Raw genomic sequence first — 25,348 nt, 5'->3', positions numbered from 1 at the left:
AGGTTGAGGATATGACAGATGGGGTGGGGGTGACAGTAGGAGATATGGTGTTAAGTAAGTTGGTGGGGATGGGGTCAGAGGAACAGGTAGTGCATTTCGAGGAGGAAAGAAGATGGGCGGTTTCCTCTTCGGGGATATCAGAAAACGAGGAGGAGGCGGCCTGTGTTGGTTGGTTGAGGGAGTGGGTTATAGGGTGAAGAGGAGGAGATGGTTTGGTGGTGAATTCGAGGTTGATTTTCTGCACCTTGTCTCGGAAGTAATCAGCCAGTGATTGAGGAGAGAGTGAGGGGGGGTGGGAGCGGAGAGCACTTTGAGGAAGGAGTTAAGAGTGGCGAAGAGACGACGAGGGTTAGAGCTGAGGGAATTAATCAATTGGGTGTAATAGACCTGTTTGGCGAGGAATAGGGAAGACTGGAAGGAGGATAGCATGAATTTGTAATGAATGAAATCAGTATGGGTGCGAGATTTTCTCCAGAGGCGTTCAGCCGATCGGGCGCAGGAGCGAAGGTAACAGGTGCAAGGGGTCAGCCAGGGCTGGGGATTAGTGCGCCTTGTGGGACTGGAGATGGATGGTGCAAGGGTGTCCAGAGCAGGAGAGTGGCATTGTAAGTGGAGACAGCCTTGTTGACAGACTCGGAGGACATGATGGAAGGGAGGAGATTAGAGATACTAGAGAATAAGGTGGGAGGGTCGACAGCCTGGAGATTCCTGGAAGTAGTGGTTGGGCGGGACTGAGGGGGAGGGTGATGAAGTGTGAAGGTGATCAGGTGATGGTCGGAGAGAGGAAGAGCTGAGGCGCAGAAATTGGAGGGTGAGCAGGTAGAGGAGAGGACGAGGTCAAGGCAGTGGCCAGATTGGAGAGTATGGGTGGTGGAGCTCAGTTGGAGGTTGAAGGAGGAGGTTAGAGTGAGGAACTGAGAAGCGTATGAGTTGGATGGGTTATCAGTGTGTATGTTAAAGTCTCCAAGAATGAGGGATGGGGATGATGGCTCGAGAAAAACGGAGAGCCGGGCATCGAAGTCCGTGAGGAAGGAAGAGAGGGACTTATCAGGGGGGCGGTAAATGACTGCAACTCTGAGTGGCAGCGGGTAGAATAGACGGATGGAGTGAACTTCAAAGGATGAGAAGCCGTGAGACTGCGGTAGGGGGAGAGGCTGAAACCTGCAGGAGGGCGAAAGTAATAACCCGACACCGCCACTGTGGCCAGCTGGGCAGGGAGAATGGGAGAAAAGATAACCTCCATGATTAAGAGCCGCAACTGAGGCAGAGTCGTCAGGGGTGAGCCAGGTTTCAGTTAGGGCGAGCAGTTGAAGGGAACGGGAGATGATGAGATCATGGGTGCATGAAAATTTGTTGCAGACCGAGCAGGCGTTCCACAGGGCACACGAGAAGGGGAGGGAGGAGGGGGGAGGAGGGGGATAGAGATGAGATTGGAGACATCGTGGAAATGTTTGCATGGATGAGACAAGGACGAGGACAGGTGTGGGGGACCAGGGTTGGGATTGATGTCTCCCGCGGATAGCAGGAGGAGGAGCAAGAGTGTGGAGGAGGGTAGGGGAGGTAGGGCGACGAAGACGGGATGCGCTTAGGAGAAATGGGGAAGGGTTCATGGCAGAAAGGAGGTGTTGAAGGTTGAGAGCTAGGAAGGAGGAGGAGGACAGTAGAGATGGTGAGGTGGTGTGGGGCGGGGTGGGTGGGGTATTGCAGTAGTGAGCAGGACAGGAGAGGACATGGATGGGCAGTAAGTTCGTGCGGTATACAGCGGTGGGGGGAGGGGGAAAAGATTAGGATGAGACAGGGCAAGGAAGAGAATGTGTATGGGGGCCATAAGTAGTGACTGAGGTGTTTACGGGTGGTAGGTAGAGGGGCTGGCGGCGGGTAGGTAGGTTGATGGGGGGCAAGCAGGCAGGTAGGTTGCTGGGCTGGGGGGCAGGCAGGTAGATGGGCTGGCATTCAGGAGAGTGATGGGCTGGCTGGCAGGCAGGTTGATGGGTGAGCAGTCAGTCAGGAGAGTGATGGGCTGGCAAAGCGGCAGGGGGGAGGGCAGGTAGGTAGTTTTAGTAGTCTAGGAGGCAGGCAGGTTGTTGATGGGCAGACAAGCGGGCAAGTTGAAGGGCTGGCAAGCAGGTAGGTTGGTTGATTGGCTAGCAGGCAGGCAGGAACAGGTGAGTGCGGTGGAGAGCTCAGCAGCAGGACTGGAGCAAGCTGGAATAATTTGGAGGTTGGTTGATTGGCTAGCAGGCAGGCAGGAACAGGTGAGTGCGGTGGAGAGCATAGCAGCAGACTGGAGCAAGCTGGAATAATTGGAGCAGAAGAGAGCAGAGCAGCAGGATTGGAGCAAGCTGGAACAAGCTGGGGCAGACGGGCTGGAACGAGCTGGATCAGGCGGACTGGAACAGGCAGGGAAAAGCTGGATCAGGCGGACTGGAACAGGCAGGGAGAAGCTGGATCAGGCAGGCAGGGAGAAGCAGGGAGAAGCTGCATCAGGCAGGCAGGGAGAAGCAGGGAGAAGCTGCATCAGGCGGACAGGAACAAGCAGGGAGAAGCTGCATCAGGCGGACAGGAACAAGCAGGGAGAAGCTGCATCAGGCGGACAGGAACAAGCAGGGAGAAACTGCATCAGGCGGACAGGAACAAGCAGGGGCCGATGGAGTGGAACAAGCAGGGAAAAGCTTCATTTAAAACTTTGTGTTCAGCCCTTTTAAAGGTACACTCAGATGCTCTGAAATCATTTACTAGGGTTTAAGTTAAAACAAGTGATCATTTGCTCTTGAAATATAATTATGATTTGCAGAGTTAGTACAATCTGGGACACGCTGGAACAAGCTGGGGCCGATGGACTGGCTCTCATCTGTGTCGATTCCTCGCACCAGTCCGGTCCGAGCCTGAGCTAAAGGTTCCACGGCTCCACCGTGTAGGCAGGCCGCTCTTGCGTGGGTCCACGAGCTGGGGGGCTGCGATCGGTAAATCCTTTGTATAACCATCTTTGAAAAACAAAAAGTTATTTTGCAGGCAGGCTGCCTCCCTCACTCCTTGCAGTCGTCACTTCCTCATCTGGGCACAGCACAGCTCCGAGAGTCTCCTACAAATCATTCCTGTGTTCACTGACAGCTCCGGCAATGCGCAGAGATAATGAGAATGGCTATGTGGAGAATTATGAGGGTAAAGCGAATGTGCTAAACAATTACTTAACTTTCTAGAAGCCAACAGGTTACAGGATCCTAGGCAACATGTTGTTCCAGTCCGCATGATCCAGCTTCTCCCTGCTTGTTCCAGTCCGCCTGATCCATCTTCTCCCTGCTTGTTCCAGTCCGCCTGATCCAGCTCGTTCCAGCCCGTCTGCCTCAGCTTGTTCCAGCTTGCTCCAATCCTGCTGCTCTGCTCATCGATGGTATGCCCTCTAGTGAGCCAATGGCTCACTAAAGGATTTTCTTGTTCACGATTCCTAATATTGCTTATATGTTCTGCTAATCTGCTTTTAAATTTCCTTTTCGTATGTCCGATATAATACAGCATGCATGGACATATAATGCAATATACCACCCTTTCGCTATTACAGGTCCTCTTAGCAGCAAAGGAACTTCATTCAACCTGCCATGATAGAGCTGTCCTCAACATACATGATGGTGGGAAGGTTTAGACCACTTGGCATGGAATGACCCATAAGCAGCATAAAATTTCTTTTACTATTCTAGGATCCTGCCAGGTACTTGTAACCTGGACTGGTCACAGTTGTAAACAGGGCTTGATGGACCTGTTCCAGTATGGTAATGCTTATTTTCTTATGTGTGTGAAACTTTACCAAAGCCTTTGCTGAAATCCGCAAAGTTACTTACCTGTAGCAGGTGATCTCCAAGACAGCAAGCAGAGTACCCTCAAAGATGGATGACATCAGACAATGGAGCCCAACGATGATGCTGACTAGCCATGTGTAAAACTTTCTAGCAGTACCGCTATTGGATGCCTTGCTAAACATCACCAGGGTGCGCTACCCCCTGAAGGCAGAGCACTGCTTATTACATTTTCGACCGGTGGGGGTGCAGCCGTCAATACACCGATTGGCCTCGGTGGGGTTGGTGGCAGGAAAAATTGTGCTAGCATCGGCATGGAAGAATCCTCTCACACCCCCATTGGTCAAGGTGGTGCATAAAATGGACTATCTATACCAAATATCTAAAATGACTGCAATAAGGAATGGACAAATAGTAACTTTTTACAAACAAACAATGGGACAAGTACGTTACCTGGAGACTAGAGAAAGGGGTGGACTTGGATGCCCCTAGACTGATAATTACACCGTTGTTCTAGATTGAGATATAACATTTGTTAGCGTACCCGCCTTACAGGGTATAGAGATCATTGGCAGAATAAAGGGAGGGAGGGGTTGGGATGTTATTGTAACTGTTGATTACCAGCTGGTGCTGTAAATGCATAAGTTATGTCTCTTGTTTGACTTCAAAATGTTAATAAAAATAATTACAAAAAAAAAAAGGAAGAAACGTTGGCAAGGTGGCAAGAACTGCCTGACAATGTTTGAGCTTGCATGTAGACTCCAAGAAAAATCTAAGTCCAGGTTGTAACTGTGCGATAGAAAAACTAAGACACATTTCAGCTGAGGTAATCTTGGTTCACGCCTCCTGAAACCAGTACAGGAGTCCTGCCTGAGGAGTGAACTGACTCCATCATTGGAAGATAGAGCAGGCATAGGTTGACCTGGAGTTGAAACAGAGCTCATTCCACTAGCAGCCAGGTGGCTTGTCGAAGTGGAAACCCTGAAAGTGGTTTTCCTGGCCCCACAAAACCGACAAAACCAAGCGGATTAAAAATCATCCTTAAACTCGTCCACTGTCAATCTCCGAGACTTGGACGTCCCTCAGGTCTTTACCCTACTGCCCTAGATCTTCTCCAGTCCCAAAATTACTTCCAAAAAGGCAGGTTGCCATATGTGACTTGGAAGCCACATCAGTGGTCTGATGCCTAAGCCAATGCTAACTTCTTGCAGATAGGGACAAGAATTGGCTGGTGTGACTGTGCACTATAACTGCTGCGCATTGGAGCTAACAAGTGTGGATGAGAACCAGAGACAGATGGCGTAGCAGAATACGGCTGTTGTACCATTGCGCACCACAGATAGCAAGCTGCAGTGGGTCGTAAAGCAGCACCCCTAGCACTCTGTGCTTACTCTCAGCTGTTTGCAACAACTATTAAGCTACCTCTACACTGAAGTAGCTCCTGGACCACTCCTCATTAAATGTAGGTACCCCATACCATGAAAAGATGCCAAAAATACAATAGAAGCAAACAGAGGTACCGGGTACGCTGCAGAAACCAGGGTAGCTGAGGCTAGTATGCAAAGGTGTGGCCAGTATCAGTGTGCAAAGAGAGAGCGAGAAGGGAAATCTTTAGTACAGTAGAGGTTTGATAACTGTTCCAGTCATGCAAGAACTGCTTGGCCAGGCAAGCAGTAAGAGAGAATGAAATAAAATGTGCTCCATTGGAAACCTAGCTGAGCCCACAGTTTCTAATAGGATGGATAAAACCAGCCTTGAACCTGAACCTTCAGGCTGAAAGGCCAGCCACCTTCCTGAATAAAACTAGTTTGATGTAAACAGTACATACAGAGCAAATGTCACCAGGGCAGCACAGAGGGTGCAGGATTACCATGGAAACCGAGAGAAACCTGAGAGGCCTGCAGTAGCCTCAAAATGTAACATTTCTCACAGAAACATGGAGTCAACAGCCCTAAGCCAGACTAACTAAACAAAATGTACTGCCATGCTCTGAGAAAGGGGAAGAGGGGAAAAAGTGGAAAACCTAGAGTAGGATCCCTAAAATCCTGATCCCTTTCTCCCTTCCATTAACGATGTACACACCCGGAACCTCCTCAAGGAGGGTCCAGAAATATTCTTAGTGTAAATCACCTAGTGAAGCAAAGGCATCTCTACCTGAAGACTTTCAGATAGTCAGAACTTACCAAGCTGCAGCTTAAGGCTCTCGCTGCCACAGAACAGCTGCAGGTGTCTAATGGGTCTCGACCTCACCCCTGGAAAGCTGCAGGAGACTCAAAGCTGTGGGAGACCCAAGGACTCCCCACAGGAGTCAGCAAACCTCCCCAGGCCTCCTTTCATAGAAGCCCTTACATATTAAATATGAAGAAACTGGGAGTGATCCACCCCAGTTCCCCAGTCACATTTCTGAAAAGCCTACACATAAAAGTGCCTGAATCGCATGCAAATCAGGCCCCTGGGGAGCACCAGCGCTTCAGCATTGCCATGTGGCGTGGCAAGAAAGATGGTGCCCTCATGTGCGCAAGCAAACCCAAGAAAACAACTGCCCTGTACCTGCCAAAACGAGCCGGGAAGGAGCACACCGCTCCATGGGAGTTGGTCTATATAGTGGATCTCCAGCATGGGCAACTGCAGCAGCCCAGTGGCTCCCACACTGGCAGCCGCTTTTGCTCTGCCCCACCGGCGCAGATAGAATAATGACTACTCACCCCCTCGGGAATCGCTGTCGCATGCCAAGTCGGTTCTCACACCATTCAGCCGGTACTGCAAACCGGCATAAGCTTGCCACACTGGACAAATCAGACACTTTTTTTTTTTTTTTTTTTTTTAAATGGCAGGAGAGGACGCGAGAGCAAAAGAAACCTCAGACTCCTTTTAAAGTCAGGAGAGTGAGAACCACAAACCCCAGTCAGGCAGAGAGGAGGGGTTGATGGGGAGGAAGGGAGGGACCTAGCACCACCAGGTGTGCACCCAAGTCCCAGGACACCTCAGACCCCAGAAGCTTGACTAGACCCAGGGGACCAGGCCAGGAACAAATCAATCCAGAGCTGAACAGACATGACCATCCACCTGCTAGATAGAGAGAATACAATACTGAAGTTAAGGTGACTGCACATGACCACATATAGTAAACCTCTTAAGTTCTCTCTATCTCCACCTGCTGGTAGAGGGACATAACCCACAAGTCTCTAGATTGATCTGTGGGACGCTATGGAATGGCAGCGTTTCCCGCCGAAAACCCAAGTGATGTAGAAAGCCACTGACGCCATACTGAAAACCGGCACCACTTCACTAAACCAAGAAGTCTTCATACCTCCACTTTGTTTTGGTTTTTGTTTGTTTGTTTTTGTTAAACAGAACCCTACGGTTCCTTTTTTTTTTTTTTTTTAAGTTGAACACCTGTCCAGAACAACTAACTGGTGCTTGAACCCAAACCAGAACAGAGGAAAAGGAACTATAACCCGCTCCCGAGCCCAAGACCCTGCAGAGAGACAGCCATGACAGCAGGCTAAACCAATTGCACCTGCCTGCTTTTTGTTTTGTTGTTTTTTTTTCGGGGCGGGGGGGGGGAGGAGTTTAAATATCATAGTGGCTGTTCCCCACGGCTCTGCAAACTCCCTTCCTTCGAAGGGTTGAGGCCAGCAACGGACCACAGTCCACCCTGAGCCCTCAGGCATACGGGGAAAGCTCGGGGACAGGAAGGGGAGGGACCCAGCCACCCAAGTGCAGCACCCCCAAGGCATTAGAGAATCCCCGCAGGCCTCAGCCTCTGCCAGCAGATAACCAAAACGGCACACAGATGTATAAGAAAAAAGAAAACTATAAACTTATTAGACTGAGAAAGAAATAGGTACATTTACCTGAGCTAACAGAAATTAGAAAACAGAATAGACATTTTGAGACGAAGGAGCTCACCACATCTACCACCTACTAAGAATACTGAGGTTTCCAAGGGGCTGATAATGGCTGTCTCAAAATCAGTCCTCAGTCTCCACCTGCTCGTAGGCATGCACAACCCATCGGTTATTCTGGGCCAGTCCTGAGGGACACTAAGGAAAAGAGGAGTTTTTCCCCCCAGAAAAAGGTTTTTAAGAATCCTAATTTTCTCCCTCTCAAAAGATGAGAGATCAAAAAAGAGGAGCCCTGAAAAAAAAATACCATGATTATTTAAAAAAAGAAATCAAATCTAGGGAATCTTGCAACATATGTGAGTCACTCTCCACTCTACAAAGCTGGACTTTAGTTACATAGTAACAATTTAAAATAAAATTTGTTCAGAATCAAATAGAAATCTCCTTAAGCTATCAATGAAATATCTCAAGTGATAACAGGCAGAAATAAGGAAAATTCAAAAATGTAAAATCCTTATATTGTCAAAAAATTTCAACTGTGAATCACCAGACTACCTTTAACTGCAGACAGACTGGATGCCTGCAGATTAGCACTAAAGAGATAGGAGAGTCCAAAACAAATAGTCCACAATCTGCTTTCTCAAGCGTATTAACTGTTTGTTTAGTAAAGTCCCATAACTGGAAAATTGTAGACTTCACACATCTCTCTGTTCAAGGCACAACATTCCATACACCAAAAGTAATTAACAGATATAATCTAGCAGGCACTGCAGGAAACAAAACACTTCTTGGAATCCCTATGGATTAAAATTCCATGTGTAAAGGGGAAAAGGATAATGATAGGAGTGTACTACCGTCCACCTGGCCAGGATGAACAGACAGATGCAGAAATGTTAAAGGAAATTAGGAACGCAAACAAACTGGGCAACACAATAATAATGGGTGATTTCAATTATCCCGATATTGACTGGGTAAACGTAACATTGGGACACGCTAGGGAGGTAAAATTCCTTGATGAAATCAAGGACAGCTTTATGGAGCAGCTGGTACAGGAGCCAACGAGAGAAGGAAAAATTCTAGACCTAGTCCCGCGCATGATCTGGTGCGGGAGGTAATGGTGCTGGGGCCGCTTGATAACAGTGATCATAATATGATCAGATTTGATATTAGCTTTGAAGTATACATAGGAAATCAAATACGTTAGCGTTTAATTTTAAAAAAAGGAGACTATGATAAAATGAGAAGAACGGTGAAAAGAAAACTTAGAAGAGCGACTGCGAGGGTCAAAAATTTACATCAGGCATGGATGCTGTTCAAAAACACCATCCTGGAAGCCCAGGCCAAATATATTCCACTTATTAAAAAAGGAGGATGGAAGACCAAACGACAGCCAGCGTGGTTAAAAAGTGAGCTGAAGGACGCTATTAGTGCTAAAAGAAAATCCTTCAGAAAATGGAAGAAGGAACCGACTGAAAATAATAAGAAACGGCATAAGGAATGTCAAGTCAAATGCAAAGCACTGATAAGGAAGGCTAAGAGGGACTTCGAAAAAAGATTGTGTTGGAAGCAAAAACAGTGTCATGTTCCCTGTTTACGCAAGGTATGGGCATCTGAGGATATGGCGGCCATCTCCAGGATAGGGCGGCCATCTCAGAGGTGGGCGCCTTAGGATGGGGCGGCCATCTTGGAGCTGGGCAGCCTCAGGAAGGAAGCCCATATTTGGGCTTGAGGGCTTCTCCGGTGGGGGCAGCCATCTTGAAGACAGCTGTGCATGTTTGGGCTTAATGCCTGTCCTATTTAAAGCCCTGCCTCCAGTCCTTCCACGCTTCAGCTTCTATTCAGTTTCCTGGGTAGTTGCAGTGCTTCTGGTTTTGCTACAATTTGCTGCCTGGTTTTGACCTCTGCCTGGATCCTGGACTTGCTACTGTTTGCTGCCTGGTACTGGACTTGCTACTGTTTGTTGCCTGGTATTGATCTTTGCCTGTTCCTGGATCTGCTACTGCTTGCTGCCTGGCACGGACCACTGTTTGCCCCTGGTCCTGCTTTTGCCCATTGCTTGGCCGTGCCCCGTGGACTTTGTTCTGGACTCAGTTCTCTCTGCTGTCTACTTCCCACACCTGGGGGCTCAACCCCTGGGGAACGGAGGGGGGCACAGGGGGAACTCGAGGTTGGCCGACAGCCTGGTGAGGAATCCTCCTCCAACGGGCACAAGGGCTCACATTTCCACTAGACGAGCCTGACATAGTAAAAAAATTTTTTTAGGTATATTAAAAGCAGGAAGCCACCTATTTCACGCAAGTACAACTATTTAGAGCGGGAGGCATACATACGCCCATTTGTTTGAAATGTAATAGTAATGAAAATACCTACTATCATGCATTTTGGGAATGTACAAGGATACAACAGTTCTGGAGAAGAGTGGAGAGATTTGTGTCCCTCATGTTGTCAAGACAAATCCAAGGAACAGCTATACAATTGGTCCTGGATTGCCCGGGCTCCTTTAGGGGACTGAAAGCAGATGAAAAACTACTTTGCCGCAAACTGTATTTGCTTGCAAGGAAATGTATCTTGCAGTCATGGACTACACCTGATTCTCCTGAGTATTGGCACTGGAGAAATCAAATCCACCAATTGATGATGTGGGAGATGAAAGAAGCCAAAGGTTCCTACAAAAGGAAAAATCGATTTTTAAAGATCTGGGGACCTTTTATAAACACTCTTACACATCGTGGTAGAAGTCTTGTACTTAAGTTATGATGGGCCAGAATGACACTTTATGATAGGAATTTGCAATAAACACAGTGTAACCTATGAGGGAGGGGAGGGGAGGAAGGGGAAGGGGGGGAAGGGAGGGGGGGACAGATAGGGGGGGAGGGTGGAAGGACGATAGGGTTATAGGGGGAGATAGGGAGGAGGAGAAAATTACAAACTTGAAGATGAAGTAATGTATAATAAGGTATTAAAGCGTTGTAACAGGATACAGTATTTGTGTGTATCAGATACCTCCTATTGTGGAGTGTAAGTTCAATTTGTCTTCAATAAAAATTGTTGAAACATAAAAGCAGGAAGCCAGCAAAAGAATCAGTTGGACCGCTGGATGACCGAGGAGTAAAAGGGGCGATCAGGGAAGACAAAGCCGTAGCGGAGAGATTAAATGAATTCTTTGCTTCGGTCTTCACCGAGGAAGACTTGGGAGTGATACCGGTGCTGAAAATGGTATTCGAAGCTGACGAGTCGGAGAAGCTTAATGAATTCTCTGTAAACCTGGAGAATGTAATGGGGCAGTTCTACAAACAGAAGAGCAGCAAACCTCCTGGAACGGATGATATTCATCCCAGAGTACTGACAGAACTGAAAAATGAGCTTGCAGAGCTATTGTTAGAAATATGTAATTTATCTTTAAAATTGAGTGTGGTACTGGAAGATTGGAGGGTGGCCAATGTAACGCCAATTTTTAAAAAAGGTTCAAGAGGAGATCCGGGAAATTATAGACCAGTGAGTCTCACGTCAGTGCCGGGCTAAATGGTAGAGACTATTACTAAGAACAAAATTACAGCGCATATTCAAAAGCATGGATTAATGAGACAAAGTCAACATGGATTTAGTGAAGGGAAGTCTTGCCTCACCAATCTACTACATTTCTTTGAAGGGGTGAACAAACATTGGATAAAGGTGAGCCAGTTGATATTGTGTATCTGGATTTTCAGAAGGCATTTGACTAAGTACCTCATGAAAGACTCCAGAGGAAATTGGAGAGTCATGGGATAGGAGGTAGTGTTCTATTGTGGATTAAAAACTGGTTAAAAGATAGAAAACAGAGTAGGGTTAAATGGTCAGTATTCTCAGTGGAGAAGGGTAGTTAGTGGGGTTCCTCAGGGGTCTGTGCTGGGACCACTGATTAACATATTTATAAATGACCTAGAAATGGGTGTAACTAGTGAGGTAATTAAATTTGCTGATGACACAAAGTTATTCAAAGTTGTTAAATCGTGGGAGGATTGTGAAAAATTACAAGAGGACCTTACGAGACTGGGAGACTGGGCGTCTAAATGGCAGATGATGTTTAATGTGAGCAAGTGCAAAGTGATGCATGTGGGAAAGAGGAACCCAAATTATAGCTACATCATGCAAGATTCCTCGTTAGGAGTCACAGACCAAGAAAGGGATTTAGATGTCGTCGTTGATGATACGTTGAAACCTTCTGCTCAGTGTGCTGCTACAGCTAAGAAAGCAAATAGATTGTTAGGTATTAGGAAAGGAATGGAAAACAAAAATGAGGATGTTATAATGCCTTTGTATCGCTCCATGGTGCGACCGCACCTCAAATATTGTGTTCAATTCTGGTCGCCGTATCTCAGAAAAAAGATATAGTGGAATTAGAAAAGGTGCCGAGAAGGGCGACAAAAATGGTAAGTACATAAGTAATGCCACACTGGGAAAAGACCAAGGGTCCATCGAGCCCAGCATCCTGTCCACGACAGCTGCCAATCCAGGCCAAGGGCACCTGGCAAGCTTCCCAAACGTACAAACATTCTACACGTTATTCCTGGAATTGTGGATTTTTCCCAAGTCCATTTAGTAGCGATTTATGGACTTGTCCTTTAGGAAACCGTCTAACCCCCTTTTAAACTCTGCCAAGCTAACCGCCTTCACCACGTTCTCCGGCAACGAATTCCAGAGTAATTACGCGTTGGGTGAAGAAAAATTCTCTCTGATTTTTTTTTTAATTTACTACACTGTAGTTTCATCGCATGCCCCCTAGTCCTAGTATTTTTGGAAAACGTGAACAGACGCTTCACATCCACCTGTTCCACTCCACTCATTATTTTATATACCTCTATCATGTCTCCCCTCAGCCGTCTCTTCTCCAAGCTGAAAAGCCCTAGCCTCCTTAGTCTTTCTTCACAGGGAAGTCGTCCCATCCCCGCTATCATTTTAGTCGCCCTTCGCTGCACCTTTTCCAATTCCATTATATCTTTCTTGAGATGCTGCAACCAGAATTGAACACAATACTCAAGGTGCGGTTGCACCATGGAGCGATACAACGGCATTATAACATCCTCACACCTGTTTTCCATACCTTTCCTAATAATACCCAACATACTATTCGCTTTCCGAGCCACAGCAGCACACTGAGCAGAAGGTTTCAGTATATTATCGACGACGACACCCAGATCCCTTTCTTGGTCCGTAACTCCTAACGTGGAACCTTGCATGACATAGCTATAATTCGGTTTCTTTTTTCCCCACATGCATCACCTTGCACTTGCTCACATTAAACGTCATCTGCCATTTAGCCGCCCACTCTCCCAGTCTCGTAAGGTCCTTCTGTAAGTTTTCACAATCCTGTTGCGAGTTAACGACTTTGAATAACTTTGTGTCTTCAGCAAATTTAATTACCTCGCTAGTTACTCCCATCTCTAAATCTTTTATAAATATATTAAAAAGCAGCGGTCCTAGCACAGACCCCTGAGGAACCCCTTCTCCATTGTGAATACTGCCCATTTAACCCCACTCTGTTTCCTATCCTTCAACCAGTTTTTAATCCACAATAGGACTTTTCCTCCTATCCCATGACCCTCCAATTTCCTCTGTAGCCTTTCATGAGGTACCTTGTCAAACGCCATTTGAAAATCCAGATACACAATATCAACCGGCTCCCCTTTGTCCACGTTTGTTTACTCCTTCAAAGAATTGAAGTAAATTGGTCAGGCAAGATTTCCCCACACAAAAGCCGTGCTGACTCGGTCTCAGTAATCCATGTCCTCAGATGTGCTCTGTAATTTTGTTTTTAATAAAGGGGATGGGACAACTTCCCTATGAGGAAAGGCTAAAGCGGCTAGGGCTCTTCAGCTTGGAGAAAAGGCGGCTGAGGGGAGATATGATAGAGGTCTATAAAATAATGAATGAAGTTGAACGGTTAGATGTGAAGCGTCTGTTCACGCTTTCCAAAAATACTAGGACTAGGGGGCATGCGATGAAGCTACAATGTAGTAAATTTAAAACGAATCGGAGAAAATGTTTCTTCACTCAACGTGTAATTAAACTCTGGAATTCGTTGCCAGAGAATGTGGTAAAGGCGGTTAGCTTAGCGGAGTTTAAAAAAAGGTTTGGACGGCTTCCTAAAGGAAATGTCCATAGACCGTTATTAAATGGACTTGGGGAAAATCCACTATTTCTGGGATAAGCAGTATAAAATGTTTTGTACTTTTTTGGGATCTTGCCAGGTATTTGTGATCTGGATTGGCCACGAGTCATTTGAGAACCAGTGTTTCTGGCTCTTCTGGCTCCAAAGGGGCCTGGCATGCCCCTTTGGCCACGCTCCTTAGGGCATACACCTGCTGTCATGCACTGCAGCACTCTTTCATACAGACCTGGTGGTGGCAGCTGAAGACATCAGATGCCGCCGCCACCACCACTACTGCTCCACCTCGTGACAACCCTCTCAATGCAGATTTCTCAAGGTAGGAAAGGTGAATTAAATAGTCCAACCAGTCTAGTTCTCCACAACAGCAGGGCCCTTTTATGCTGACCTAGTGGTGGCATTCCTAATCCAATTATTTATTAAATACCTCTACATGTTTTATACTTCACATTTAAACGCAATAAAAATGTTATTAAATGCATGCATTATTCCTGTCAGATACTAAGAATTGACAATTTCATTCTTAATATTCTTTTGCTTACCTGGATACCCAATTCCTTTTGGATTAGCATATGGAATCCCTGAAGATCCAGGACTATAAACAGGATTCATAGTTTCAGAAGTTCTGGAGAAAATGCAAAAACAAACAAAAAAAACAATTTATGGTTTGGTTTACTAAGCCTGTTCCCCAATTTGGTCTCTACAGGGAAAACAAATTTTACCTAAACAGTAATAAGGTCTAAGGAATCAGACAGTAATCATCAAAATCCAATTGCATAAGCTCAAATTCAATAACTAGCCATTGCTCATAGGGATAAGGACTTCAGTAAGCAAAAATGTAAATACTGATAAATTTATCTGCCTTTATATATGGTTCCATTGTCATTCATCGGTCCATAAAAACCCCAATACCATTTTTATAGTTTTGCAAGTGCAGAAAGTGATTTAAAATTACTGAGGTCCATTTCCGCATGAGCAATGGCTAATTATTGAATTTGAGCTTATGCAATTGGATTTTGATTATTTTCTGATTCCTTAGACCTTACTGTTTTTGGTTGATTCCACATGGTCTATCTCTAGTTTTTGCAGAAAAAAAATTTAATTCAGGTCCTTCGTGTACTCATTCTGAAAAAAAATGCCAAGAGTGGGGAAAATTAGGTTCTTACCTTGGTAATTTTCTTTCCTTTAGTCATAGCAGATGAATCCATTACGAGTGGGTTGTGTCCATCAACCAGCAGGGGGAGATAGAGAGCACTGAAAAACCATAGTGCCTCATGGCCAGCTAGCTTCCTCTGCCTTCAGTATTTGAAGCTTCCAAAGCAGTGTTACACCGCAAAGCATAATAACATGAACTTTCCTCACAGCGGATGAACGCCCCAAAACTGGAGCTATAATTCAAAGGAGGGAATGAACTCATCCTCCTGTAACGGAACAGAAATCCTGAAGACTGTTTTCCAACTTCTCCCAATGAGGGAACATATCTACAGGAAAAACTGAACATAAAATTAACATGAATCACATAATGAACCACTGAGGGAGGGCTCATGGATTCATCTGTTATGACTAGAAAATTACCAAGGTAAGAACCTAATTTTCCCTTCCTTGTCATCAAGCAGATTAATCCATTACGAGTGAGATGGATCAAAGCAATCCCTAGATACGGTGGGAACAAGCCACACCACGCGCCAGCAATTTTGCTCCAAAATGCGCGTCTCTCCTGGCAGCCACATCCAGCCTGTAATGTCAGGCAAAAGAGAGCTTCGAAGCCCAAGCAGCTGCACTTCATATCTCTTGAAGAGAGAGTGCTCCAGTTTCAGCCCAAGACGAGGAAATCGCTCTTGTGGAATATGCCTTAAAGGCTTCAGGCGGAGGCCGGCCAGATAGCAGATATGCTGAAAAGATAGCTTCTTTGAGCCAACGGGCTATAGTGGCCTTAGACGCTGGAAACCCTCTGCGTGGACCTGACAAAAGAACAAAAAGATGGTCAGAGGTCCTGAAGGCATTTGACATGTGCAGATATTGCAACAGAGCCCTTCGCACATCCAGAAGGTGCAACTGCCCATGGGCTTCTGGAAACTCCTCTTTAGAAAAGGAGGGCAGGAAAATAGGCTGGTTTAGGTGAAAAGCTGAAACCACCTTATGCATGAAGGAAGGCACCGTACATACCATTACTCCTGACTCTGAGAATTGCAGAAATGGGTCTCGACAGGACAGTGCCTGGAGCTCAGATACCCGTCTCGCCGATGTCACGGCCACCAAAAAGACCATCTTTAAGGTCACATCCTTCTATGAAGCTCGCCTAAGCAGCTTGAAGGGTGAACACTGAAGGGCCTTTAAAACTAACCCCAGGTTCCAGGCCGGACACGGGGCCCGCACAGGAGGACGGAGCCAGAGCACCCCTCTAAGAAACCGTGTCACATCCGGGCAAGCAGCCAGAGAGAGGCCAGCGACCTTCCCTCGAAAACATGCTAAGGCTACCACTTGAACACGCAGGGAATTATAGGCCAAGCCTTTTTGTAAACCATCCTGCAAAAAGTCAAGTATCAGCGACACAGAAGCCCGCATGGGTGTGATTGCTTTAGAAGCACATCAAACCTCAAATTGGCATCAAATCCTGGCATAAGCCACGGACATGGAACGCTTGCGGGCCTGTAGGAGAGAGGAAGTGACTTTACTGGAATATCCCTTGTCTCTCAATTGCGCCCCCTCAATAGCCATGCCGTAAGACCAAAGCGGCAGGCGTCCTCCATGGTCACCGGGCCCTGTGACAACAGGTTCGGTACCAGAGGTAACGGCAGGGGATCCTCTACCAGCATCCGCCAAAGGTCTGCATACCATGGCCTCCTGGGCCAATCCGGGGCAATGAGAACCACCTCTCCTTGGTGGAGCCGAATCCGCAGGAGTAGGGCCACGGAGGGAACACATACAGGAGTGCCCTGAGGCCAGGGTTGAGTCAAGGCACCCAACCCTGCCGAGCGAGGATCTCTCCGTCTGCTGTAGAAGCACGGGACTTTGGCATTTGTGCTTGACGCCATAAGATCCATTACGGGCTTTCCCCATTTGGCACATATCTGCAGGAATACTTCTTCTGCAAGTTCCCACTCCGCTGGGTCGATTTGATTCCTGCTCAGATAATCGGCTTGCACGTTGCTCTGACCTGCAATATGAGCTGCTGACAGAAACTGCAGATGAAGCTTGGCCCAGTGGCAAATCTGCGCAGCCTGCGCTGCTAGTGCTATGCATTGAGTGCCTCCTTGGCGATTTATGTAGGCCACTGCTGTCGTGTTGTCCGACAGAACTCTGACAGCCAATCCTTCCAGGGTCAAATAAAAGGCCAGAAGCAACTGGAAAATCGCTTTTAACTCCAAGCGATTGATGGACCACTCCGACTCCTCGGGTGTCCAGAGACCCTGGGCATGCCTTCCCCGGCAATGTGTACCCCAGCACTTCAGGCTGGCATCTGTTACCACTCTGAAGGGGAATCTACCCTTCTGCGCTTGTCTTGCAGCCATCTGTCAGGGGAAAACATGCCTGACGGTAATCCAAGGCCAGACTCCACTGGAGGGGATACAGAAAGCAGGGCCGCAGAGGACCCCTGCGGAAGAGCTCTTTTTAACATGAATGCATTATGCAGCAATAAAACAAATTCAGGGGAAAATGGCTCACCCTGGCCTCCCGGTTCCAGTCCAGGGGAAACAGCTCTTTTATTAGCCTCCACACGAGGCGCCCCTCCAGGCTTAAACCCCTCCGCCTCAGCGGGGGTCGCGCCATGTTCCAAAATGGCGCCTGCTGCCAGCTCCACCAAGCGGGAAGGAACATCGCTTGCCATGCTCGGGCCAGCTCTACCATCTGACAAGCACACGCCTTACAGAGCCCCGCTGCAGATTTGCGCTTGCCACAAACAGAACAGCGCTTAACTTTCTCAGCAACCATCGCCGAAAGCGGCAGAAATTCAAAATGGCGGATTCGCGCCAAAATCGTCCCGAACGCGGGCCCTCCCCGGAGGAGCTAGAAAATGCTCTTACCTCACCAGACTGAGTCTCCGAGCTCCGGTCACGCTGCACAATCAGAAGAAAACCTCTTTTCTGGGATCGCAGCGCCAAAGCGTGACGCAACATTTTTTTTTTTTTTTTAACGCTGTGAGGAAGTTTGAGGCAACAGCGAAAGAGGCAAATTTCCAACTCCAGAGGATTAGTAGCGTAGGAAAGGCAGGGAAAGGGCGAACCTATGTGCCTGCATCCACAGCGTGGGCACAGACAGGGACAGGGCTTGCCTATTTGTCTACTTCCACATCGGGGGACGGGTAAGGCAGGGAAAGGGCTAACCTATTTGCCTTTAAAGTGAGCACCATCAGCCACAAAACCCCTGCTACAACTGGCAAAAGCACAGGAGCCACCCCAGGCAGATTTTCTGAAGGAGCTTGAACAAGCTGCAACCACCCTGCTGGGGAGATAGAGAATACTGAAGAGGCAGATGGAGCTAGCTGGCCATGAGGCACTATGGTTTTTCAGCGCTCTCTATCTCCCCCTGCTGGTTGATGGACACAACCCACTCGTAATGAATTCATCTGCTTGATGACAAGGAACAAGTTTTTGGCTTTTAAAGGAAAATAGCTACAGTGAAGACATGGAGACACAGAGGAGATACAATTTCTTTAAGAATTCTCCTGATCTCAGAGAACCATGAGACTTCAGCTTCAATCAAATCACAAAAGGTGAAGGAACAAGGGAGATAAAATCAATACTGGCTGTCACGTTATGCACTGATATTTATAAATGAAGATAAAAGCATGTGGGAAAGAGGTACAAGGGAAAGCCGATGTTGAATGCTGCACACACCTATGAAGTCATGTATTTATTCAGCTTAAAATCAAAAGGCTTCAATATATCGATTCTAGTCTTAGGCAGAATACTCAGTGGTTTTCTTTTTAATACACAAAATTTTCACATTAACTGTAACCTGCTGTACACTACCTTGGGTGAATCTCTTCATAAAGACATAAAGTTAATAAATCCCAATAAATAAAATAATAAATAACATAACACCTGAATAAGAAGTTTATGTTGTCCCATAAAGCAAACCTGCTTACCACAAGTATTCTCTGAAGACAGTATGAATAATCATACAAGTGATTCCCAAGTTCATGTCTGCCCCAGAGACTTAGATAAATGTTTTAGTGCTGAGGAACAACCTAGTCCCATAATAAAGCGAAGATACTTACCTGTACAATGTATTCTTCGCGCATGCGGAAGTGATTTTGCACCTGTCGTGCAAACGCGGTCTCCTCAATTTAATACTAAAGCAAAAAATAAAGTAAAAATAACAAAGGAGATAACTCCAAGGGGAGGTGGGAGGGATTGTGAGAATATAAAGCTAGCTATCCTCAGAGAATACCTGCTACAGGTAAATATCTTCGCTTTCTCCGAGGACAAGCAGGCTTAAATATTCTCACAAGTGGGGAATCCCTAGCAACCAGGCTCACCAAAAACAACAAACATTGGTCAATTGGGCCTCGCAATGACAAGGACAACACAGATTAACCTGAAACTATATACAATCTGAATGAGAGTGCAGCCTGGAAGAGAATAAAATGGGCCTAGGAGGGTGGAGTTGGATTCTAGACCTGACCAGATACTGCAACACCGTCTGCCCAAACCAACTGTCGAATCGGATATCCTGCTCAAGGCAGTAGTATGTGATGTGAATGTGTGCACTGAAGACTATGTCGCAGTCTTGCAAATTTTTTCAATGGAGGCTGACCTCAAGTGGGCTACCAACATGGCCATGGCTCTAACATTATGATACGTGACATGACCATCCAAGGCCAACCCAGCCTGGGCATAAGTGAAGGAATTGCAATCTGCCAGCCGATTAGAAATGATGCATTTCTCGATGGCGACCCCCCTGCCCCCCACTCATCCTGTTGGTATCCAAAGAAACAAAAAGCTGGGCGGACTGTCTATGGGACCTTGTCCGCTCCATGTAGTAGGCCAGTGCTCTCGTGCAATCCAAGGTGTGCAAGCTGCTTTCGCCAGGATGGGCCATGAGCTCGGGGAAAGAATGTTTGCAAGACAATCAACAGGTTCAGATGGAACTCAGACACCAATTTTGGAAAGAACTTAGGGTGCGTGCAGAGGACTACCCTGTTGTGATGAAACTTAGTATAAGGTGAATCCACCACTAAGGGCTGAAGTTCACTGACTCTATGAGCTGAAATAACAGCCACCAAGAAAATGACCTTCCAGGTCAAGTACTTCAGATAGCAGGAATTCAGTGGCTCAAAACAAGCTTTCATCAACTGTGTGAGAATGAAGTTGAGGTCTCATTACACAGGTGAAGATCTGACAGGGGGTTCTGACAAAAACAAACCTCTCATGAAGCGAACAAGTAGAGGCTATCAAGAGATGGAATTACCTTCTACACGTTGATAAGCACTAACAGCACTAAGGTGAACCATTACGGAGTTTATTTATTTTTATTTATTTTATTGCATTTGTATTCCACATTTTCCCACCTATTTGCGGGCTCAGTGTGGCTTAAGTGGAGTTAGTCTTGAGACCACATTCTGATAGGTGTAGAAGGTATTCAAGCAGGGTCTGTGTAGGGCAAGTATGGGGATCAAAGGCCTTGCTCTCACACCAGATGGCAAACCTCCTCCATTTAAAAAAGCAGCACAGTGGAATCTTTCCTGGAATCCAGCAAGACCCAGGAGACACCATCCAAGTGTCAGGCTTCACACGGAAGCACAGGGTTTGTGAGCCCTTGGACCACTGCCGTGGAGCGGCAGTGGCAGGCAAAACCATCCCCAAACCAGAGGCAAGGCAGAACAGGACTGGAACCCCGGACTGGAGTTGCAGCAGAGGCAAACAAGCTGGGACAGGCAGAGCAGGAACAGCTAGACTTCACCTGCGCTTGACCGCCGTTCCCCAGGAGTTGAGCCCCTGGGTGCAGACAGCTGGCAGGACTTACAGGACAGGGCAGGAACTGGATACCAACAGGAAACACACAACAGAGTCAGGACTAAAAGCTGCCAGGCAGCCACTAAGACAGAAACACAGACAGGTGAGAGTCAGGACTGAAAGCTGCCAAGCAGCCACTAAAAAGGAACACAGACACAAGACAAGGAAATGCAGACCAGAAACAAGACTAGGAACTAAGCAATAAAACCAAAGCTAACTACACACAAACAAACTAGAACTAGGCAAGAAACTCAGACTAGAACTAGACTAGACAGAAGTGCACAGAGCACAACCACATACCAAGGACCTTAGACAATGCAAAGGCAAACACAGAAGTTTCCAGGTGGCTAATAAAGCCCATCAGCAGCTGAAGTTCAAGCTGCAGGAATCAAAAGGCAGCTACGGGTGCTGGTTTTTTTTTTTTTTTTTGTATAGTGTCGAGATTTTGTGGAGGATGAGTGCTCAGAGATCTGCATTACTTGGTTTGGCAGTGTATCTTGTTTACACCTAATTATGCAGTGTAGGAGGTGGGGTACTGTGTTCAGTATCCTTATGGTATTTAAGGGGAAGGCTTATTTTCCCCAGATTACAAGCAATACACCTACAATAATCAGTGATGTATATTTTATTTTATTTGTTACATTTGTACCCCACATTTTCCCACCTATTTGCAGGCTCAGTGTGGCTTACATAATACCGTAAAGGCGTTCGCCAGTCAGTTGTGTTTTAATTCCCCCTCTCTAGACCCCCGCTGGACCCTTGTCCACGGGGGTGAGGAGAGGGTTCCAGAAGGCTCGAAATAAGTCTCTTTAATATGACCTCTGCTTCCTGACTCCCGACATCTAAGAGCACCTTTGTGCATCTGCTCTCCCACATAATGTGTTAATGAGTAGGAGTTTACTTGCTTATGTGGATATTGTAGAGGATAATTTATCTGTGTAGGTGTATTAGGAGAAATAAGTATGTAGCCAAGAAATAGATACAGACAAGGGAGATAGGTGTTAATATCGATTTTATTCTTACTCAATTGCAACTTCAATCAATCTGGCACGCTCATCAGTCAAAGTCTCAGGTTAACCGACCGTAGTTCTGCCCTCTGGGTAGAGTTGGGGAACTCTCCAAACTCCTCCCCAAATTAGCACTTCTTAAATACACTTTTTCACTCATTAGACCCAATGGGCGTTCATATATTAATATGTACATCTTTTTTTTTTTTCTAACAGTTAGCTTAACCGCAGGCTAGATCGGAAGCCCAAATCTCCCCCTTCTTACAATTTCTCAATAACTGTAACTTCCTGAGTTGTAAACAACTAGCTCCAAATGCACAGACAAGTATCCATTTTATGAAAAGGACTCCATTTTAAATTCAATTGCTTGACCTAACTTTTAGTTATTCAAGTTATTTAATTCTCCATTTAAGCTTTAAAACTGTATTTGGATGTAACACCAGATCCTGATTGGGCTTGTCAGTTAGGCCCTGCTTCAGCAAGTACTCAGTTGCAAAGCCATCATCAGATTTTCTGGTCTGGTCAGTGCTTCTTAGCAGCCTTGGCTCTACGGCTCTGCCCACCACTATTCCAGTGGAGGGGCCTCTAGCTGTAACACATATTAACAGTTGATAACAAATACAGGTTGTGCTGTGGTCGAATTAGGTAGGTGCGTGTCAGGCACCACCATGATGGTCGAACGGAATGAAGATTATATATTGTTCAATACGATCATTGGTTGTGCTGTGTTGCTGGGTGTAGGGATTTACGTTGGATTGGTAGGGTAAACCTTTTTGAAGAGGTTGGTTTTTAGTGATTTTCTGAAGTATAGGTAGTACTGGATTATTTTTACAGCTTTTGGGAGTCCATTCCATAGTTGTGCGCTTACATAAGAGAAGCTGGATGCATAAGTTGTTTTGTATTTGGCCTTTGCAATTTGGGTAATGTAAGTTTAAGTATGATCGTGGAGGAGTGGCCTAGTGGTTAGGGTGGTGGACTTTGGTCCTGGGGAACTGAGGAACTGAGTTCAATTCCCACTTCAGGCACAGGCAGCTCCTTGTGACTCTGGGCAAGTCACTTAACCCTCCATTGCCCCAGGTACAAATAAGTACCTGTATACAATATGTAAGCCGCATTGAGCCTGCCATGAGTGGGAAAGCGCGGGGTACAAATGTAACAAAAATTAAAAAAAAAAAAAATTCTGTTTCTGGTTGGTAGATCTATAAGGTCTGTCATGTATCCTGGGACTACGCCGTAGATAATTTTGTGAACAAAGGTGCAGATTTTGAAGATGATCCGTTCTTTGATTGGGAGCCAGTGTAGCTTTTCTCGGAGGGGTTTAGCACTTTCGAAGCGTGATTTACCAAATATCAGCCTGGCAGCTGTATTTTGGGCAGTCTGGAGTTTTTTTGCAAGTTCTTTACATCCCACATAGATTGCGTTGCAGTAGTCTGCATGGCTTAGGACCATTGATTGTATTAGGTTGCGAAAGATTTCCCTCGGGAAGATAGGTTTTATTCGTATAAGTTTCCACATTGAGTAGAACATTTTCTTTATTACGGAGTTTACTTGGCTCTCAAGGGTAAGGTTGCAGTCGATTGTGACGCCGCATATTTTTAGGCTGTCTGAAGTAGGGAGAGTGTGTTCTAGGGTGTTTATGGTTGTGGGTTTGTACTTGTTATGTTGAGATGGTTCAATCCATATTTTCTGTGTTTAGTCATTCTGTATACTTGAACCAAGAGATTGCAGCGAAGAGCGACTAAAATGATAGCGGGGATGGGACGACTTCCCTATGAAGAAACACTAAGGAGGCTAGGGCTTTTCAGCTTGGAGAAGAGATGGCTGGGGGGAGACATGATAGAGGCATATAAGATGTTGAGTGGAGTGGAACAGGTGGATGTGAAGCGTCTGTTCACGCTTTCCAAGAATACTAGGACTAGGGGACATGCGATGAAACTACAGTGTAGTAAATTTAAAACAAATCAGAGAAACTTTTTCTTCACTCAATGCGTAATTAAACTCTGGAATTCGTTGCTGGAGAATGTGGTGAAGGCGGTTAGCGTAGCAGAGTTTAAAAAGGGGTTAGACGGTTTCCTAAAGGACAAGTCCATAAACCACTACTAAATGGACTTGGGAAAAATCCACAATTCCAGGAATAACATGTATAAAATGTTTATACGTTTGGGAAGCTCGCCAGGTGCCCTTGGCCTGGATTGGCCGCTGTCGTGGACAGGATGCTGGGCTCGATGGACCTTTGGTCTTTTCCCAGTGTGGCATGGAGTGGAGGAGTAGCCTAGTGGTTAGTGCAGCGGACTTTGATCCTGGGGAACTGGGTTCAATTCCCACTGCAGCTCCTTGTGACTCTGGGCAAGTCACTTAACCCTCCGTTGCCCCAGGTACAAAATAAGTGCCTGCATATATGTAAACCGCTTTGAATGTAGTTGCAAAAATACCACAGAAAGGCGGTATATCAAGTCCCATTTCCCTTTCCCTACTTATGTAAGTCTGGCAGCCTGGAAGATCCGGACCGGACTAAAGTCTGGAACGTGTGACAGTTCATAGCAGACACTGGTTCAGGCCACCAGAGGACGAGGTGAGCACAGACAAGGAAACAGTCACCACCGTGACACCAAGAGACCCAATGAAGCAAATGTTAGGTTCCCAAGATCCAAATTTTGAGAGCCAAAGACTAGAGGTTGGGATGTAGAAGCAACCCCTCATTCTGAGTGATGAGGGTCAGAAAACCTCCACAGTTCTTCAGAAGATAATTCCAGAAGAGTGAACCATATCTGCTGTGGCCAGTACGACAAATCAGAATCATGATTCTGCGGTCTTGCTTGAGTTTCAACAAAGTTGGCACCTGGCAAGCTACCCAAACGTACAAACATTTTATACAAGCTATTCTCGAAATTGTGGATTTTTCCCAAGTCAATTTAGTAGTGGTCTATGGACTTGTCCTTTAGGAAACAGTCCAACCCCTTTTTAAACTCTGCCAAGCTAACCGTCTTCACTACGTTCTCCGGCAACGAATTCCAAAGTTTAATTACACGTTGGGTGAAGAAAAATTTTCTATTTGTTTTAAATTTACTACACTGTAGTTTCATCGCATGCCCCCTAGTCCTAGTATTTTTGGAAAGCATGAACAGACGCTTCACATCCACCTGTTCCACTCCACTCATTATTTTATATACCTCTCTCATGTCTCCCCTCAGCCATCTCTTCTCCAAGCTGAAAAGCCCTAGCTTCCTTAGTCTTTCCTCATAGGGAAGTTGTCCCATCCCCGCTATCATTTTTGTCGCCCTTCGCTGCACCTTTTCCAGTTCTACTATATCTTTCTTGAGATGCGGCGACCAGAATTGAACACAATACTCAAGGTGCGGTCGCACCATGGAGCGATACAACGACATTATAACATCTTCACATCTGTTCTCCATATCTTTCCTAATAATACCCAACATTCTATTCGCTTTCCTAGCAGCAGCAGCACACTGAGCAGTAGGTTTCAGTATATTATCAACGAAGACACCCAGTTCCCTTTCTTGGTCCGTAACTCCTAACGTGGAACTTTGCATGACGTAGCTATAATTTGGGTTCTTTTTTCCCACATGCATCACCTTGC

At 46.2% G+C, this 25,348-nt stretch overlaps 1 protein-coding gene across 3 annotated transcripts in view; it reads right to left on the bottom strand.

The window, feature by feature from the left end:
- FAM168B (family with sequence similarity 168 member B) overlaps nt 1-25,348 on the bottom strand; it is a 223,894-nt gene that overhangs the window by 162,313 nt on the left and 36,233 nt on the right. For all 3 annotated transcript variants that reach the window (XM_030216872.1, XM_030216871.1, XM_030216873.1), the window contains exon 2: nt 14,327-14,409. In XM_030216872.1, coding sequence (XP_030072732.1) covers nt 14,327-14,396 — 70 coding nt within the window. In that variant the 5' untranslated portion in view covers nt 14,397-14,409. The remainder of the gene's footprint in view (nt 1-14,326; nt 14,410-25,348) is intronic.

Source organism: Microcaecilia unicolor, chromosome 10 (genome assembly GCF_901765095.1).
Source record: "Microcaecilia unicolor chromosome 10, aMicUni1.1, whole genome shotgun sequence".
NCBI lineage: Eukaryota > Metazoa > Chordata > Amphibia > Gymnophiona > Siphonopidae > Microcaecilia > Microcaecilia unicolor.
This window is presented reverse-complemented; position numbering and strand designations above follow the sequence as displayed.